At 41.8% G+C, this 20,869-nt stretch overlaps 1 protein-coding gene across 1 annotated transcript in view; it reads right to left on the bottom strand.

Annotated features, from left to right (window-relative positions):
- Positions 1-13,121, bottom strand: part of LOC126199690 (paired box protein Pax-3-B-like) — a 160,700-nt gene extending 147,579 nt beyond the window's left edge. The window contains exon 1 of the mRNA XM_049936617.1: positions 12,899-13,121. Coding sequence (XP_049792574.1) covers positions 12,899-13,121 — 223 coding nt within the window. The remainder of the gene's footprint in view (positions 1-12,898) is intronic.
- Between the last annotated feature and the right edge of the window lie 7,748 nt (positions 13,122-20,869).

Raw genomic sequence — 20,869 nt, 5'->3', positions numbered from 1 at the left:
GTTCAAAGTGCCGTCAATGCGAACAAGAGGCGACCTAGACGTGTAACCAATCGTACCCCATACCATCACGCCGGGTGATACGACAGTATGGCGATGACGAACACACGCTTCCAACGTGCGTTCACCGCGAAGTCGCCAAACACGGATGCGACCATCATGATGCTGTAAACAGAAGCCGGATTCATCAGAAAAAATGACGTTTTGCCATTCGTGCACCCAGGTTCGTCCTTGAGTACACCATCGCTGGCGCTCCTGTCTGTGATGCAGCGTCGAGGGTAACCGCAGCCATGGTCACCGAGCTGATAGTCCATGCTGCTGCAAACGTCGTCGAACTGTTCGTGCAGATGGTTGTCGTCTTGCAAACGTCCACATCTGTTGATTCGGGGATCGAGACGTGGCTCCAAGATCCGTTACAGCCATGCGGATAAGATGCCTGTCATCTCGACTGCTAGTGATACGAGGCCGTTGGGATCTAGCACGGCGTTCCGTATTACCCTCCTGATTCCATATTCCGCTAACCGTCACTGGATCTCGACCAATGCGAGCACCAATGTCTCGATACGATAAACCGCAATCGCGGTAGGCTACAATCCGACCTTTATCAAAGTCGGAAACGTGTTGGTACGCATTTCTCCTCCTTACACGAAGCATCACAACAACGTTTCACCATGCAACGCCGGTCAACTGCTGTTTGTGTATGATAAATCGGTTGGAAACTTCCTCATGTCAGCACATTTTGGTGTCGCCAACGGCGCCAACCTTGCGTGAATGCTCTGAAAAGCTAATCATTTGAATATCACAGCATCTTCTTCCTGTCGGTTAAATTTCGCGTCTGTAGCATGTCATCTTCGTGGTGTAGTAATTTAAATAGCCAGTAGTGTAGGTAGTACATCACATGACACGGGCCCCTGTACATAATTTTCCAACCACAGGCAACCTGCTACAGCTCTCGCAGTCTTCGTGGTGATGATAGCAGTGCAGCTGTGCGGAGGCCACTCGCTGTTTATGCCACTCTCACACGGGGCGCGTTTGACAACGCGAAGAACGCCAAATGTGGTTTGCAACGTGGCTGGTGCACGCTTGGAAACGAGCTGGCACGTCACGCGGAAAGTGCACCTGCGCGTGATTTTCGCCCAAGCGCTTTCCACTGGCAGTTTCTGGCTACTACAAAAAAATGGCTCTGAGTACTATGGGACTTAACATCTGAGGCCATCAGTCCCCTAGAACTTAGAACTACTTAAACCTAACTAACCTAAGGACACCACGCACATCCATGCCCGAGGCAGGATTCGAAACTGCGAGCGTAGCAGTCGCGCGGTTCCGGACTGAAGCGCCTAGAACCGCACGGCCACCTTGGCCGGCTGGCTACTACACCCATTGGCCAAACCACGCAATTTGTTTACGAAAACGGGAGCTCATGTAACAGCTACCTTAACTCTGTTATTGAACGGAGAGCGCTCTCATTTGTATATCACACTGAAGATTCTTTCTCACACTTCCGTTAAAGTAACGAGAAGGCCCCACAAACTTTTAAAAATGTGAAGGTGAATTGGAGTATTTTGGAGAAACAGGACCGAATTGACAACCTATCAGTTCACAGTATACGTCTCTATCCACCACAATACTGTTGACACATGATATTTTAGTCCGTCTGTGTGATCTCTCAGTATACTAACAGCTTTAGCGGAGATGTGTCATTACTTTACACTTAATATAACAAACAGTAAGAAAATCGACAAGGTTTCCATAAATATTCAATACGCTTCCACATTGAAACGGCATTCGTTCAGAACAAGGAAATCGTAGCACGTAAAGCATCATACATATACGAAAAACGGTTAGGAACCGATACGTCATATCTAGTCTTTTTGTAATGAAATGATCGTATGACATTACTGGTCAGCAGACCCTGTATTTATGTTTGACGCTGTTTCGGCGACTTGGGCGTCAAAGGGTATGAGATGAAGTTAGGAGAGCAACACAGACACTCAGCCATCGAGTTTAGGAATTCTCCGACCTGGCCGGGAATCGAACTCGGTATCCAGTGATTTGGAGGCAGCGACGCTAACCACTACATTAAGAGCTGTGGACGCCTTTTTGTAACACGAAATCGCACCAAAAACGAAATCTTTTCGAGAGATCTTCACCGTGTCTGTGCTTTGAAACTACGTATGTTCACAGTACCTAAGTTATGACAAAAATATTACCAAATTATTACTTTATTTGTAAATGACGTAATTTAACTTCTACATATCACGTAGAAAGTCATTTTCCATCTCAGTGGCCACGTTACTCTCCACGCTGCAAAAGTCTGGCTCATCCGATTTTTCATCCTGTGACACCACTAAAAGCATCCAGCTGCAGACACGTCTGGACAAACGATACTCGCGCCCAAAGGAGCTCGAAATTTCCCTGTATGTCGTAGAGCTCGATACAATATCGATTCTATTCGAATTATCACGTCATGTACTAAAAAATTGCCACAAGAACAAGGTATAGCACTGCTTGAAATTTGACAGTTCGTGAAAAAATAGGTGGGAATCGTAAGCACCATACAGACTCCTTTTCTATTTGGACTACTTTAAAATAAGAGCTCCCATACAGTATTTATAGATACCGTACACAGGGTGTGGCAGGAGGAATGGTCAATATTCAGAGATATCATGGGAACGATATTAGATAAGCACTTTTTCGGTGGAAGATGTGTGTTTCACAAAAGCGAAGATGAACATGTGCTAATACCTGTTGAGATATGCACTTTAGAGCCCAAGTTTACTAGACAGTTTTTCCTTGTTTTCGTATAAACCATCTCAAAAGATATGGAAACCAAAGAGCCGTCACTAGAGATTTGTTCCACAGTATCGAAGATGTTCTCATAGTGCTTAAGCCTTAAGCTGTGCAGTTTAAAGCGCTGGTTTATTAGACATTTTTGCTTCGAATGATCGTTCCTGACATATCCTTGAATACTGACCATCCCTCCTGAGACACACCGTTTAAGCATTTATGGGGAATTTTTATGTAAAGCTAACAGTCAAAGACGAAAGTACTGTCGTTCAAAAATATTAGTCTACTCTGAACCCAATACAGCGTTTTATTTAGGTATTAAGTTCGAAGCGGGACTCATCACTGGAGATAATTCCACTCCAGTCAATGAGATTCCAGGACCCGATGACCAGCGAAGAGTGCCTGGAGACGTTCGGGGCAGCGATGTGATACCAACCTGGCACCTCCCACACACACTGCCAACCAGGAGTGACGGTCTGGTTTGGTTGTCGTCCGCGGCACCATTACAGCACACCGGTACGTCGGAGATATTCTATGCCACGTTATGTTGCCCTTCGTGGTAAGCTTTGTTAGGCTTACATTTCAGCAACATAATGACCTTCCGGATACGGCGACAGTTGCTTCTGCTTGTCTTCCTGCTTGCCAACGCTATCTTGGCAGCACGGTCACCGGATGTCTCACCAACTGAGAACGTTCGGAATGGCTCTGAGAACTATGGGACTTAACGTCTGAGGTCATCAGTCCCCCCTAGAACTTTTGGAGCATTATGGGCAGGACCATCCACCCACCTCGGGATTTCGACGATCTAACGTGCTAATTGGACAGAATTTGGCACGATATCCATGAGGAGCAAATCCAACAACACTATCAGTCAGTGCAAAGCCGAATAATGGCTTGCATTAGGCCAGAGGCGGACAACGGGTTATCGACTTGCTCAGTCTGTGTAGCTCTCTTTAATAGATCATACAGTGGTTCTGAAATTGTAATCATTTGTCTGTTTGAACATACACTTCACATCTACCGATTTCCATCCCATTCGGATAATTCCTTTGTTGATGCGTCGTCTTTTTTTTTTTGTCTTTGAGTGTATTAGAGTAACGGATAAAAAAGTTGCCACTTTTTAACTATGCTTTACAATAAGATGGTGGCATTCGGGTGGTACGAGGAAGAAAATTAATTGGGAATTTAATGCATAATACACAAAATAAATCGTATTAAACTTATAATTGCAACCACAACGAGGAATAACTGTGGGAGACACGTTTTAGAGATAGAACCAACATATGTCAGTATATTGTAGAACGAGCTAAAGTCCGAGAATTAGAATGAATCGTGACTAATTTTTTATTTGTGGTATTTTCAGATACTCCAGTACGCGTTCCATGGTTATTTTTGTGATTACAGTCCATAATGACACGTCAGGAAGGTAGTACGAACAAAAGTCGCTAGATCGTGCGGCGATCCAAAACTCGTGCAAAGCCCGACATTCCTTGAGCTGTTACGTCAAATGCTCGAACAGTGAGAGTCGAACTCAAGCACGTCCACGTTGGATTTCGCTTTCACGCAATGTATGAGCATGGCTGTGCACTGCGTGCTGCGCCCTAGGAGGCCGAACTCTCGAGATAGTGCGCCCTCAGGCTGGTTCACACTAGGCCAGTGACTTAGCTAAGGTCCGAGTGACTTAGCAGCTCTGCTAACCTTCGCGCTCTCGTCTACGCACGGTTTGTTTGGTGGTCCAGTGCCCACTGTTAAGGAGTGTGCTTCGATGGGCGACTGTTATTTAATGTCCGGCAGCAGCACGGAAAACAAGCACGCCGGACAAAGAATTAGTCACCCCAGGAAGACAGTTCACAAATACCCTGTAACACCTGCTCTATCTTTGATAATGTCCTCATTTCGGCGAGGAAGAGGGACTCCAAAATTCCTGAGGTGTTTCATAACCAGCTGTCGGCTTTCGTTCATAATTATCTTTCATCGATCTACCATTTTGCAGAACGTAGATTGGTACGTTCCCGTCCCTGTTGTAAGAAAAAAAAAATGGCTCTGAGCACTATGGGACTTAACTTCTGAGGTCATCAGTCCCCTAGAACTTAGAACTACTTAAACCTAACCAACCTAAGGACATCACACACATCCATGCCCAAGGCAGGATTCGAACCTGCGACCGTAGTGGCCGCGCGGTTCCAGACTGTAGCGCCTTTAACCGCTTGGCCACCACGGCCGGCCCTGTTGTAAGAGCTCACGACATGTTGCATGGAATTAAGATAGGTCGATTTAGCGGGCCAGTCGATGTACGGTAGGGTGGCCGAGTGTTCGTCAAACCAGGAAAGGAGCACAACCGAGAATGGCTGTTATCTTGGGAGTCGCCTCATCATACTATCACGAGAAGCAACAGCCGTTTATCAACTAGGAAGTTGAAATAAAAATCCTGATTCATGTTCACGGTAACCCGAATGAGTGGACGCTGATCACGCTACGAAAACACACTAAGAACATCATAGAACTATCTCTGACCTGAATTACTATCTCCACAGACCGCGGGTTAAACGACTAATTAGACAGTCGGTGCACTAGACACCTAGCGTTATTTGGAAAGATGTTATCTTGCAGCTCATCTGATCACACTACAAGCCTGCAGTTAGTTTCTGCGTTGCGTGGCCCACTGAAGACGTTAAGTTTTATGTATCGCTGTTCACAATGGCCATTTACGAGGTACGTACTTCAGTTGTCTTTAACACACAGTTACCTTCACAATGTTTGCTCGGAAATTGTTTAAGATGGACCCAAATCCACCGACAGCAGCTATTCCTGTCGGATTTGAAACCGATAGTCACTGACAGTCGATGACAGTCGTTTCGCGTCTGTCGGCTGGAATCTTTTTACAACCACCGTATTACGCCGTGTTACATGGATTCGAGTGGCACGCCATTCCTTGTGGACGCGGAAGAGAGTTTTTGCTGATACACCAACAAATCCGCGGGTTGGTTGTGGCCTCCTCCAAAACAGTACCTACTTTCTGCCATACTGTCACGATTCCCTGTTGACCCTTCTTACTGCATCTATTACATACAACCTACTGGCACTCACACACCAGTTCTCTGCTGCAATTAAGTCGGCGTTGAATGGTCACATGACCGCCTACAGTACTACAGATTGAGATTTCGTCTTATATTTCACACAGCTAGGTCAAAGTACGAGTTGTTAAAGTATCAGGATAGACCAGCCTGAAAAGGAGAAGTGGATTGTATTGTTTTGTACTCATAGCGATTATCTGCTGAAGATAATTTCGTTTGTCACTAATTACGGACAGGGTTACTAGTGAATTATGGGGGTGAATGGTGGGGGTCAGCTATGAAGTAGACGTCCTCCCACCTTCCTGGTGGAGGGAAGGACACTCTTCATTGGGCATACTATGTGGTGAAAGTAGATAACTGTATAACATAACCGTTACAATTATGTAATTAATAGTAACACTACACCAGCTCTATACTTTGTTAAACAGTGGAAATTTTATTAGTATTACGACGATATAGAGGAGCTAGAGGAATGGTCACACTAAATACTAGAAGTTAAAAATGTTTTTGTGGATGCTCACCCAGCATCGTTTGAGGATTATGCTCTCAAACACAATCTCAGTGAATTTACATTTGGATTCTGCGTAAAAGAGATGTAATGTTTGGCAGAATCTGTGAAGGGAAATGGGTGGCAATCCTCATTACCTTAACACTCAGTCGTTTTCAAATCAGGGAAGCTATTAAAACTGTTTACAGTAGTAGACTATGAATCCAAAGGCCTTGGGTTCGATGTCTGTCCAGTCCTAGGATTTTTATCTGTCACTTTTCATTACTTCCAACTCTGGCGAGTTGTCCCGTGGTTTTGAATCCATGTTAAATTGTAGGTCCCCTGAAAATGTCTGGGTAAGTCAGTTGAGAGGTCAGAGGAAGGTAGCGGCGTACGACCTCCAGCAGGGCCACGCCTGGCGAAGCACTACGGTGTGTAATGACACATTCCTATGCAGAGACATACAATATCTTAAAAGCTGCGCCAAAGATAAATTGAGAGGCATGTATATTATAATCTTTGTAAAGTTCACATTGGATTCTCTTTTGTTGCATACTCCAAGGAGCTAAGGGACACTTTTTTCGATTGTTGCCTTGTGGAGGATGGACGTGATTTTTGGACTGTGCGGAAAGGCAGCCATATAGTTAGTAATTATGGTTTGTGCGACGAGTACAGCAAGTCTTATTGTGTTGTGAATAAAAAATAGTGAAAAGTATCGAAGTGTTACGAAAATTATTTATAGCGACGTAGCATAGTATTCCTTGGTTTCCACCGTCTTCGTGAAGTGAACCGATGCCGACTCATGATGGTACACACGGTCAACAAAGAGAAGAACATCGATGGCGACTAATGATTTAATATTGTGGCAGAAGGACTAATTCTACGTCTAAGGTGAGAACTCTGATTAAATCAACAATGATGTGGAATTTAAAATGTAAAATGTTTTTTATTTATTTCGCCACACTGGCGACTGTGACAGGACAGTGCTGGTGGAACAAAGAGTAAGTACTTCATTGTTGTACTACAAATGTACTTGTACTAATTACTGTTTCTCTGTTACATGACGCACATGGAAAATGACGAATAAGGTGAAACAATATTAACTGTATAAACGGATGGCACAATAACCAGAAGGAACAAGGACAAGGATTTACAAACCTAACGTAATCGTGAGTGACGCAGCTCAGCCGTAATTAAGGTAGGAAAGCGCAAACGCATGCAGCGGCTGCACCTGGCTTAGCTCCACTTAAAGCAGAACCTTTTCCTTTCCATATTAAAATTCTGGTAGTGTTTGTGGCAACACACAATTACACTTTGATAATTACTTTTTTATGTTCAACAATCGCAGAATTAGAAGACGTAGTGCGACATCTTGTAAATTTCCGACGCGCTACAAATAACAATCGCGAGATATTTTTATTAATTCAACTGCGAGAGAATTTAAAGATTTAGATTCAGTAAAGTACAGATAAAAACAATATCTTCACAATGGAATCGGAGAATTTTAATTTGACAAATGTTCATGGACACGTCACCGATTCTGACAATAGTGACGTAAATGATGACGCAATTAGTTTTTCAGCACAACATAATGTAGAAGTAAATACAATTCAATTGCACTCCACAGGGATTAACAATAACGAACCACATGCAAATGAAACCTTGTACACAGTCGATGAAGCATCGATTACCAGATCAGATGAAAATATTTCGCGTGAAATCAGTGAACCTAGCCCGGTTTCGATTCAATCAGACCGTGGCAGAGAAACAATGGCAACAAATAATGGTATAAATACAAACACACAAGCTTCGTCAGTTACGCTTGAGGCACTATATAGTCTGATGTCAAAAGTGAGCGAGCAATTATCTGATTTAAAGATCAGTCACAACACAACGAACACAAAACTGGCGAATCTAGAAATCAGCCACAACACAACCAACACAAAACTGTCGAATCTAGAAATCAGCCACAACATGACAAACACAAAATTGTCAAACATGGAAATTGGGTTCCAACAGCAGTTTTCAAGTGTAAACACGCAATTTGAAAACATGCACAGACATTTCGATCAACGCTTAAATAAACTCACCAATGAAATCGATCAAAAGATCGAAGACAAAGTCATTAAAACAGTCAATAGTGTATACAATGTATTGGCAAATGATTTAGAAAAGAAGTTCTCAGATCTTACAAACAAACAGGAACAAGAACTGTCAGAAATAGTAGAAACACACAATCAAACACAAACCGTACAAAAAGAAATACATGAAAACGTACAGGCTATTCAATTAAATTTAACAAGAGTACAGTCCGCATGTGAAGAAATACCTGACCAGGTTAATAAAGTTAACGAAGAAGTCGGTTTTCTGAAACAGGAGACTCGACGTATCAACGCAGACATTATCAAAATAAATGAAACTTTAGAAAACGGTAATGTAAATTAATCAATAACTGACCGGGAAACAAAACTTTTTGAAAAATTAGGTAATGAAATCAAAGTAGCCGAGGACAGAATACGTAAGGAAATTGCGGGTAGACTAAATGTTTCAAATGATTTGCCTACGTCAAGCAACAGGCAGCGTGACACTTATTCGCCCGTGCCAGATTACGATGTCAATAAACGCAGAACATCACGCGCCCAGTCCGGCGTATGTGCACGCACCGGCACAGGCAAACAATGGCTATCCGCCAAACTCGGTGCTGCAACAGGCAGTAGGCGTGTCACCTTGCATCTCGACGATTCTAGTCGATGAGAGCCTGTTGAAACATAGACAGTTTCCAGTTTTCTTCACAGAATCCAGAAAAACTCATCCAGTCGTATTCGTAAGAGCATTTAAAAATGTCTTACCAAGAAACTGGACTGAGGCACAGAAGATTAGATATGTAGTAGGCTTCACACAAGGCGACGCACTTTTGTAGGCCACAGACATGGCTGAACAGTGCGTCACCTACGAACAATTTGAACGAGCTTTCTTGGAGAAATATTGGTCTGCTGGGGTCCAAGAAAGACTGCGACGTGAGGTATTCAATCCACAACCGTTCAATCTCAAAAACGGCGGGTTGAGAAAGTATTTCGAAAAGTAATTGAATAAGACGCGCTATTGGAACAGTCCATTACCGCACGTAGATGTTCTCAAAATTCTGAAAAACAGACTACTCGCGAAAAATTGGTAACCATACCGGAGAACGACCTTGAATACTTTCTTTCCGTGCTTAACTCAATTGATCTAATATACGAAGAAGATCCGAGCACAAGTAATCGGAATGAACATTCCGGAACCAATCAAAACAACGGTAACGGATATCATTTTAATGGCAGTGGACAAAACCCACACAGTTGGCATCCCTATGCGACAAGGCCAAATAATGGAAACTGGAATTACGGAAATCGGAGGAATTCGGCGCCACAGAGACGTGAAGACCGAAGGTATAATACAGATTACGGTCCACGTCGGTATGGAAATAATAGAAATCACGTGAATAATTGGTCAGGTCCGCGTTATGAAAGGCGGCACACAAATGAAAATTACAATAGTTACGGTAATAGGAATGACAGACCAAGGAGGAATAGCGACGGCCGGTCGCAAGAAAATGTTGCACGCAGCGGTCCGGAAACTAATTGGCGACAGAATAATCACTCAGTACATTTCGTAGAGGTAACAGACAGTACTGAAGCAACGCCGTTGTCTCCCCCGGTAAACAACAATCGGTCGCAATGAGCCCCCACCGGCCGACCGATTTGACAACAGGGGGCACAAACAAGCACACATTACATCTTGAACAATTATTTTTAAGATATGATCAGGATGCTACCGTAGAAGATGATCTATGTGAAGAAGAGATGAAAGCACCGGACAAGGTAAGTGACCTCGTGCAGGCTGTAATAGCAACAAAAAGATAAGAAAGGTTACAGAATTTAACATTGGACAGGAAGTACTATTACGTACCCACCCAAAATCCTCTAAAAGGATGTTATCTGTTAGGTAACACACGAACGGGCAAGGTGAAAGGGTTATACCCCCACAAGGACATCAAGGAATTTTTTCATTAAAGGTTATATGTTATTTTAGCAAAATTGAATTTACACAACCTTGGATCACACAGTAAAATTGCTGTCATTAACCTAAGAAACTTGCGAACAACTGGGGGCATATGCCAGCTTAAAAACGCATATTTAACCAAACCTAATGAAACATGTGTTACTGTGAGTCTTAACACTATAAAATAAACCATACGGTACTTTTGTAGTCTAACTCAGTTATTTAAGAGAGGGGAACAAAGACAAATTAGCGCGAAGGTCAGAGTTTGTTCGCTTGAGACGAGCAACAAACCACACGTCGAAGTTGCAATCCAATGCTCAGCTAATGAGCACGTGATAGCTGCATGTCAAGACGAGGTCATTGGCCGCGCTGTAGGCAGCAAGCCGGGGAGAAATCTTCCCACCTTCCCTGTCCGATCAGCTGAGTGTATACAAAGCAAGAAGGCGCATGCGCAGTCGAGTCCAGACGACACGTGGCTCATATTACACGATGGCGGCTATCACGAATAATGCTCACCAACAATGCAGAGTTTTCCCCGCGCCTACAGTCCAGTCGTGGTACGTAAGCGCGCATGTGCGGAACGTTTAACCCTCCAGCAGGCGCGTCAACTTTCATGACACCACTAGTCGCGATGTATCTCGTGGATACATGCGACGATTTTTGTGGTTTTTTGTTTGTTTACAGGTTATTTTTCTTTTGCTTTTGTTTTAAATTGCAGTTACCTTTATTTTTACAGATTTTACAAATACAGAAGTGAACATCAGGCTCATTACACTTCCAAATTAACAGAAATATTTGACATTTTGTAATGTAGAAGTACATGAAATCCTTTTAAAAATTGATTTTATCATAGATACAAATAAATTATTGAACTAATCAAAGCATGTCTCTTTTTACTGATTGCCCTCTACAGAAAGACATTGTTCACAAATTATTTTTGTGTGCTTTTCCAAAAAAAGATGTGTACCGCATTTTTCACATGTATACTTTCTGAGACAAGTCTTTTTTGTCTCCCTGTAGCATGAATGGCACCTTTTTATTTTTTTATTTTCTGATTCCAAGGATTGTTCAGCGTTTTCTTGTCTTTTTCTTTAGGTTTGTACTTTACTAGCATTGACTTTATATCATCAGCTAGAGTCATAATAAGAGCTCTTCTTTTGAGATGATCTTGCAGTAGAGTCAGAGCCAAAGTTTTGAGGTACTCGCGCCGATTTGAGTATTTATTCTTGTTGCCCAAGAAAATTACTCTTGAGTTGATGCCTGCGATGTTCAACAGGTGGAAAAAAATCACCATAGGTCATCTTCTTGTTGACCTAGCTACATTGTAGGTTGCACAGAGTTTGTCAACTACATCAACTCCAGATTTGGTGTCGTTATAGTGTAGAATAATTGCTGGTTTTTTCTCTAAACCTTCCGAAACCTCACTTGACGAAACATGCATATTCGAAAGGAGGACTACAGTTTTCCCTATTTTCGGGACATACGACACAAGGGTTTCATTCTTGCTGTAGCCAAATACGCTATCATACTGCTGTCTACTTTTTGGTGCTACGAAATTCGATGGCAGTTCCTTCTTGTTTTTTCTAACTGTGCCTACAAACGACAGTCTCCTTGTATGCAGTTCTCTTACTAACTCCAAACTAGTGAACCAGTTATCTGCTGTAATGTTTCTACCCGTCCCATATATTGGTTCGGCAAGTCTCAGAACTACTTCTTTGGCGGAGTTGTTATTCTGAAAGGGTCCTTCTGGTTGTAATCCACAATATGTTTCCATGTTGTAAGTATAATAAAGCTTGGCATCACGTAGGCAGAAAATTTTGATGCCATATTTAGATGGTTTGGATGGTATAAACTGGCGAAATTCACACCGGCCTCGAAATGCTGGTAGCTGCACATCAACTGTGACTTTCTGACCGAGGGAGAATGTGTCTTGCAGTTATTCAAACACACGGTGAACATTTCCCTCACGGCTGCTAATTTGTCTGTCTTGCGCCGTTCTTGTCTTGTGGCTCCATCATCAAAACGAACACATCTTATTAGGAACAGGAAAAGCTTTTCGGACATGGTCATTCTAAAAATATTCAGACCAAGGTCATCTGCTGTCCAGAAGTCGTGAACATTCTGTCGCCCACCACGGAACACACCAGCAAGGTATAACAAGCCAAGAAAGGCTTTTATTTCGATTGCGTCTGTGTCCTTGCAGTCACTCTCGCGAACAAAGTTTCCTTTTAGATCAGCTATACGCCTGTTAGTGTTGACCACAATTAGATCTAGGATATCATTACTGATGAATAGGCTCCAGCAGTCAATTTCAGTTACCATTTTCTTTGCGTCTCCAGCTACTCCAGGCAGTTTGGTTAGTATATTATGAGGCCGTGTCTGTGTTGCTTTCCAAGGCACTTTCCTACATTTAGTTCCATCCTTACCTAAAATAAAAAATAAGTACATTACACGATTATTAGATATTGTTATTATTACATCTGAAAGCATATTTATTGTCTTTTCTACTCACCAAAATAGTAATGTTCATCAGTTTCCTGCGCTTCATTATTTTCCTCTTCATCAAATTCATGATCTGTGTCTGAGTCTACAGATCGTGTTTCGAGTATATCTTCGGTTTCTGAATCAGTTTCTGCAGGATCATCTTCATCTTCAATGGATACCTCGTCGTCGAGAAGAAGGCGATGTACTTCTTCCAAATCCTTAGGATTTTCTAGATCATATCGTTTACTCATTTTGAAAGAGAGTACACGTAGCTACAAGGAAACGTTGCTTCATTTAGAAGACAACAACGCAACTGCCGATTTGCGTACGCTGCAAACAATGCAACAGCTGCAGTCATTAGCGGCGATAAAGCGTTACCCGAGTAGGCGCGCTGTATCTGAGAGATACAGGCGGTACACGTTCCCGCACATGACTCATTTATGACCTTGTCAGTATCGGGATAAGACTGAAATTCCTGTGAAGCAATAAGAAAGGTATGACACAAGATGTCGTGGGCCAGCAAACCGTTACCACTGTTCATTGCGGTAATATTAGAGAAAAAGTGGGTCATGTATCTCACAGATACATGCGCGACTGTCGGAGGGTTAAAAGTTTTGAGACCATGCTTACTATGAGACACAGAGACGAAATCCATTCAAAAACAAGAAAGAAAAGGGTACACAAGTCTTGTAAATAGTAACTTAGAAAATTTAATTATAAGCTGGTATTACGTAATAAAAGTGAACATACAAGTACATACTGGTCATGGACGGTATTGTAATATTATATTATACTGAGTAAAAATCTTAGCTTGTACGGAAAGAGAAAGAAAATAGAACAAAAAAAATGCAGATATATAACCGGAAGAAAGGCTATGTACACGAGAACAACACACAATTACATATAGGGAAAAAGCAGCAAAGAGGAAATCAAAGAGATAACGCATACATTTACATTACACAGTAGCTAGCGATTTTCAGAATGAACAACAAGGTAAACGCGGGAATTTTTGTGACTAAGGAAAATAATGACAAGCTTTAAAATAGGAAAATAATAAACAGATCTATGCACCGTGAGTAATGAACTGAATCGCTCTCAAAACAAATACCTAGGATTTATAGAGAGAGAAACACATTAACGTTAGGAAACACCTAAAGCACTCAGCAAACAACTTTGTAGAATATATAAGCTATACACGAGGTTACATGTGCGAAAGCTAAAGTGTAAAGGAGGAAAATAGGGAATGATTGCGCATTAATGGACCGTAAGGCAGTTATGTATGTAAGAAGAAATATTTAGTTGTAAGTATTATTAGTATAAGGGACGATGCTCAGCACACCCTGAATTATTTTGGAATATTAAAGGAATGGTGCAGGGTACCGAAAAAGGGCCCCACCAGCAATGTGTATATTATAGTGGTAGATTTTTTTTTGTGTATAAACGTGTGTATGAATGTGTGAAAGGCGAAATAAGCTCTGTACATGTACGGAACTTAAACAACATAGAAGTGTATAAGGAAAATTAAACTCATATAAACAGGTGTACCTAACGTCAAGATACAACTTAATTAAAACCGTAAGACTCTACGAGTTTGCGAGAAAACACGAAAAACCTGGTACAAAGTGCAACATTAGCGATACTTCACTCATGTATGCAGAAGGAAGGTATGAATTACTTTACCCACTTGAAACATGAAAGGAAAAATCATGTCAAAATTATTTCACACATATAACAATTTACAGTCACAAAGAATGAAAATGATATCGCCGCTATACGAGAAACAGGTAAGTAGTGTGATCGACGACCTGTAAGCAAAGGAATCGTCTATAAAATGAATTATGAACAAAAACGTCATACAGAATTTCATGCTGCACTGAAGCTATGAAAGTCTGATTATTCGTGTACATAGATTTTCATGACAACCGATGCATTAAAATGTCTGTATTTTTTCTCCCATGATAACACAAGACGCCTATAAGCGCACTTTAATTGAAGATGATCCACGCACACAAGGGCGGGCCGCTATTATGAAACACTGTACATAGTAATGGTAGTTACACCCTGAACTTCAAGGTTTTATGTTTATATGTCTATGTTAATGTAGGAAATTTTATTAGAGGTAATGATTTACAAGCACACCAGAACGTGCTTAAGCACAAAACACTGTACATATTAGGTTTATGCTACATATAAATTATTATTTCGTGCATTTTCAGATTTTATAGGTAAAAACCGTAGCATACACGTAGTCGTTGCCATTACCCTAAGTAGAAGGTAGAAAATTCCCTTCCCGAGCTGTAGTGGGGCGGCTACAGGTGTATTCTCTGCATGCTGATGCATGTCGTTGCGTATGAAGAATACGTAACGAAGGTAAACCTTAACATATGCTAGAGTTCAAGAAGGAAAACAAAGGACTTGTTCCTTCTAACTGATTAATGGAAAAATGTGTGTGTGTCAGTAAAATCCAAGACGAAGAAGCCACTTCGAGTGGTCAAAAATTTTTCAATTTTCGTCGGTAGTTTTTTCCTGTAATTAATGTAACCAATGTATTGTATGTGTTATTTGTTATTCAATTGTATGTGATGTATTTTGTATTTCATGCTAAGTCCCGTGACTTACAATTTTGTGAATACTTATGTACATTGACCAGAAGTATTGAGGGAAATGAATCTCGGTACAATAGTTAAAAGGGGTTAATGCGAAGAAAAAAGTGAAGTGAAAAGAAAGTTTCGATCGCAATACTCACGGTTAAAGTGGTGTGTGTAGAAACTAAAATTGTGCAAAGTAGTGCTACATTGCAAGTGTCAGCGAGCCTAAGCAAGTGACATCGAAAATTGAAGTTTGTATCGTCAAACGACCCATGGCGTCACAATAAGAAAAGACAATGCCAAACAAGTTTGACATGGTACGCTTCTTACCAGGAGCTGCATCGACGGGATCGTCCTCCGCCTCGCACATAGTGTGGAGTGTTCTTCGGGGCATATATTCCAAGGTACCTCGTCGTACCCAGTCTAAGTACTGGAAGGAACTACAAAAGGCACACGCATACTGAGGTTCGGAAGTCTCGACGGTACCCGCACGTCGGTGTATATTCAGTGCACTGGCGCGCGCATTCAACCAACGTCGCCCGCTAACGGACGACCAATCAGGCGTGCGCATCACACGCCCATATTCAACACTGCGGATAGCGAACAAAGCTCGTCGCCCCAGAATAAATACAGAAAGCAAGACAAGGACTTAATTTTCACCTCTGATGAGGAAGGAAACATTTGCATGTAACGTTGTATTCATTGTATATTTTATGGTACAAACTTTACTACATGATGTCATTTTCTCAGTATTAACCAGAACTTTGTATATTAGGATTAAGGTTTGTAAATATTAGCATAAGTATACCAAAAAACTGACACACACTCAGAAATACCAAAGAATTCACAGTGCCATGAAAATGAGACAATAAAAATGAAGTTTGTAAATAAAAGACCCCAAACCTATCAATTGCAAGGTCGACTACTGTATCCTGTCAATCAAATAAAAATTTCTAGTGACAGTATACAGTAGGGGGGCAGTTGTAATGACACATTCCTATGCAGAGACATACAATATCTTAAAAGCTGCGCCAAAGATAAATTGAGAGGCATGTATATTATAATCTTTGTAAAGTTCACATTGGATTCTCTTTTGTTGCATACTCCAAGGAGCTAAGGGACACTTTTTTCGATTGTTGCCTTGTGGAGGATGGACGTGATTTTTGGACTGTGCGGAAAGGCAGCCATATAGTTAGTAATTATGGTTTGTGCGACGAGTACAGCAAGTCTTATTGTGTTGTGAATAAAAAATAGTGAAAAGTATCGAAGTGTTACGAAAATTATTTATAGCGACGTAGCATAGTATTCCTTGGTTTCCACCGTCTTCGTGAAGTGAACCGATGCCGACTCATGATGGTACACACGGTCAACAAAGAGAAGAACATCGATGGCGACTAATGAATTAATATTGTGGCAGAAGGACTAATTCTACGTCTAAGGTGAGAACTCTGATTAAATCAACAATGATGTGGAATTTAAAAAATAAAATGTTTTTTATTTATTTCGCCACAGGTGTACAGATCGCCCTTCAGGTTAATGACAGTTTTACCTTTCAGAAACATGAACTGTCCAAAATCAATGTTGATAATTTTCATTTTTCGTTACATTGGATTTTCTCGTTACTAGTATTGTTGTTCGAATAACTGGTTTTTCGATCAATGTGGAATAAATGGTCAAAGTTTGTAACCTAAAGATATCTGTAACGAAAACCAAGGCGTTGGGCTCTATATTTAATAAAATTTTAGAACATATGGACAGTTGCAGTTACTTTAACACATAATATCTTACTGCGAGAGAATAATAACCGAAGAAAACTTTGAATCTATAGTGTAATCAACAGGACATTACAATGGAAAAACCCATAATTAGCCTAAAGTTCTACAAGGTGATGGTAATGGTTGTACTAACATACGGCAGTGACAACTCCATAACAGGCTGTCGGCATGCGGTTTTACATGCTATTCACGCCTGAATAAAAAAAAAAGTAGTCGTCCTAATGATAACAGAAAGGAACAGTAAACTTTCAGTATAAAAGATAGCATACCAGACGAAAACTTCTGTGAAAAGAATGTAATGGGTGAATGGACAGTAAGAAAATCTCAACTTTTGCTGGAGTGTAAGCCAATAAAACAACGGAATACAAGAAAACCTCTGAGTAGATGAGAGGATAATATTCCAAGTATAAGTCATACTGCGTAGTTTGGTGCAAGGCTGAGGGGCACACTGACATCTTGTTTCCTAACCAATAATTGTTCTGCTTTAACAGAAAGTCGAAGAGTAACCGATGGCAAGGTGATTACTGTGGATTGTTGATTACGATGTGATACGGCAGAGGTTTAAGAGTTGGTAACCGCACACGGACTATTTCAACCGAATTTGTTAGTAAGGAGGAGGTCCTGCAGACATTTTTATTTTTATTTTTTTTAACGCAGAATATTAGCGCATTGTTCACGAGACCCATAAAACAATAGATACTGATGACGCCGGGGTTGATTCCGTGTTCCTTGACTTCCGGAAGGCGTTCCATGCAGATCCGCTTTGCCACCTAATGAAAAAAATTACGGGCATTCGTAATATGACATCAGCTGCATGATTGAATCGAAAACTTTCTAGTAAATAGAACACAACATGTAATCCTCAACGGAGAGGAATCTTGACGAATAAAAATAATTTCGGGCGTACCCCAAGGAATTGTTATAGGACCAACGCTTTTCACAATATACAGAGTGATTAAAAAAAATGTTTACAAACAGACATGACACATCGGGCATGCAAAGATCAGTAATCACACAGGAACCGAGTTTTGTAAAGGCAATACGGGGATACTAAATGACTCTGCAGCTGTTTAGTCACGTGCTATAAATGGACGCCTACTGCAGGAGATGTTCGGAGTTTTATCCAGATGCATCGAGACACGCCCGACATCGACGCTGCACTGGACGCCACGCCCTCTCAGAGACACCTGGTGTACCTTTGTGAGAAGCTTCCTGCATCACGGCGTGGCTTACTGTCAAAGTTCCGAGAGCGTACACTCCTAGAAGAGTCAACCGATGTATTATTTCTCCCTACGTGTATACAATGTGCAGGTAAAATTAGAGAGATTTGAGCCCACACGGAGGCTTACAGCAGTCGTGACTGGAACAGGACAGGGTGGAAATGACACTGTTACGCAAAGTACCCTCCGTCACGCACCGGAAGATAACTTGCGGAATATAGGTGTAGGTGTCTGGAGATAAGGATACGTAGAGGTAAAGGTGGATAAATGGGCCTCCAATCTGTTTTTTTATATAACACCTTTTATTTTTAGTATAATCACCTGAAATTAACATAAAACATTTGTCTAGTATGTCCTGCAATAGTTACGACATGTTTTGGTCCAACTTTTTAATATTTAAAACAATTTAATTTTTTTCCTGATACTCTGCATTTTGTTGCGTCAAGAATTTGTGCTGGTAATATGGGCCCCAACGAGTTTGAAATAAAAAGAAACAAAAATTCGAAAAATATAATTTTATTTAATTTTTCTGTATAATGAAAGAAAGATTCACTCTGAACATTGTTAATTGGTCTACTGGTGGGATGATTTTCACAGCCTACGCCTAGCCTATTTACAATAGTCACACACATAAGCATCTTTTTCGCATCCAGCGCATTCGTTTTGAGCCCACATTTCACAGGCTATACACTGGACCCAAAGTTCATCTTTTGTGTCCTTTGAAAAAATCCCTTCACAAAATAGACATACAGCGTCGTCAACATCAGGGACATCATCACACAACATCATGTGCAAAGCTGGTAGACCATGCGCCTGACGTCATTTCTGGTAAGGCCGTAGAATTTGGATTCCATAATGAGAAGATATTTAACCAGTTCGTCCTCAAGTCCCTGTGGTAAAACCGGTGGAAAGCCTTTGGAGCGTAGAACGAGGGACATAGTACACTTTAACCGCTTTTTTTAACCCCATATTTTTCTCTTTAATAGCTATAATAGCATTTTCCATATTTGCTTTGTCCCACGATTGCCGTTTCGATTTTTTTGGGGGTACAAGATGTGTTCGAGGCATCTGAAACATAAAGAGTAGCAATATATGCTTGATTTTACGGGGCCCATAATACCAGCAGCAAAAGGGGCCCATATATCCACCCTCGCCATCTTGGGAAAAACGATCTTGCCTACGGTTAGTTTGGTTCGCAACCGACGTTAATTAACGTAAAACGGTATCCCAACAGCAAGCCAAATACGTACCTTACCTTAGTTCTACTAATAACATGTTAGAAATTTGAGTTTTATTCAAGTAAACACTTAACCTTTCAAACTTTTGATGAGAGCGAAAAAATTCACAGCACAACTACTCACAAACCATGGCAGCTACTACGTCTGCGCACTGTACAGTGAAGTTTGGCAACTAGCTCTAGTAGCTCATGTGCTCTCCGCTAGAATTCGTGGCCTGTACTTCCAAATATGTAGGGGGCCCATAATAACAGCAGGGGCCCATTTTTCCACCTTTGCCTCTACTGGTCATGAAAATTTCTTCTTTCACCTCTCAACACTAAGGTTCTTGAAACTTTATACACAAGCTTTTGCTGCGTGGCTGTCTGCCTGCAAGCACCTGCTAAGAGTCTCAGCATTCCCGTGACGCTGTTCCGTGGTTCCAATAAACGTGTGACCATACGTGCTGCCCATCTTCGTATAAGCCCAGCGTTTCCTCCATGTTAGTCCTATTTGGTACGGATCCCACAAACGTGAGCAATATTCTAGGCTGAGTGTTTTGTATGCTGTCTGCGTTTTTCGAGTATTCTACCGATAAGCGTAGACTGCCACCTGCTTTAGCTATGACTCTTGTGTTAGTGACAAGCGTGAAAATTTAGCCAGGCAACACGTGGCATTAAAAACCGTGTAAAATCAGCGGCCGTGTTACTTTTCGTGCAGCGATGATCCACTCCGCGTGAATGGCGGGTCTGATTCGCAGCGCACCTCGCCCCCTGGAGGTGGCCAGCCGGCGTGTGGAGATTACAGGGGACGGGGTGTCTGTGGTGTGTGCTGGCAGCTGGCCGCACAGGTATAAGCTTCCACAAAGGCGGCGACGCTCTTTGAGGGCGGAGCCCGGCCGAGCTGCCGCCTCGAATCGCGCAGCCTACTTGTTAACCGCACACAATGCCGCCGCTTCCACGCCGAGAGGCGCTGATAAAAATGTCGTCCTCGCTACATCCGACACTAAGCTCTTAGCTAAGTGACCTAAACGTTCCGCCATTACGACCGACGTCAGTAAACCGCATCTCGCCCGGAATTGGGCCACCGGAATGGCTGTCTTAGATGACTGGTGACGAGCACTGAAGAGGGCGTTCCGCCTATTGTACACAATGGTCGATGCTGATGTGAGGATAATTGGCCCTCCTGCCTGCAATAATGTA

Source organism: Schistocerca nitens, chromosome 8 (assembly GCF_023898315.1).
Source record: "Schistocerca nitens isolate TAMUIC-IGC-003100 chromosome 8, iqSchNite1.1, whole genome shotgun sequence".
Lineage (NCBI taxonomy): Eukaryota > Metazoa > Arthropoda > Insecta > Orthoptera > Acrididae > Schistocerca > Schistocerca nitens.
Note: the sequence above shows the minus strand (reverse complement) of the source record. Positions and strands in the feature narration are given on the sequence as shown.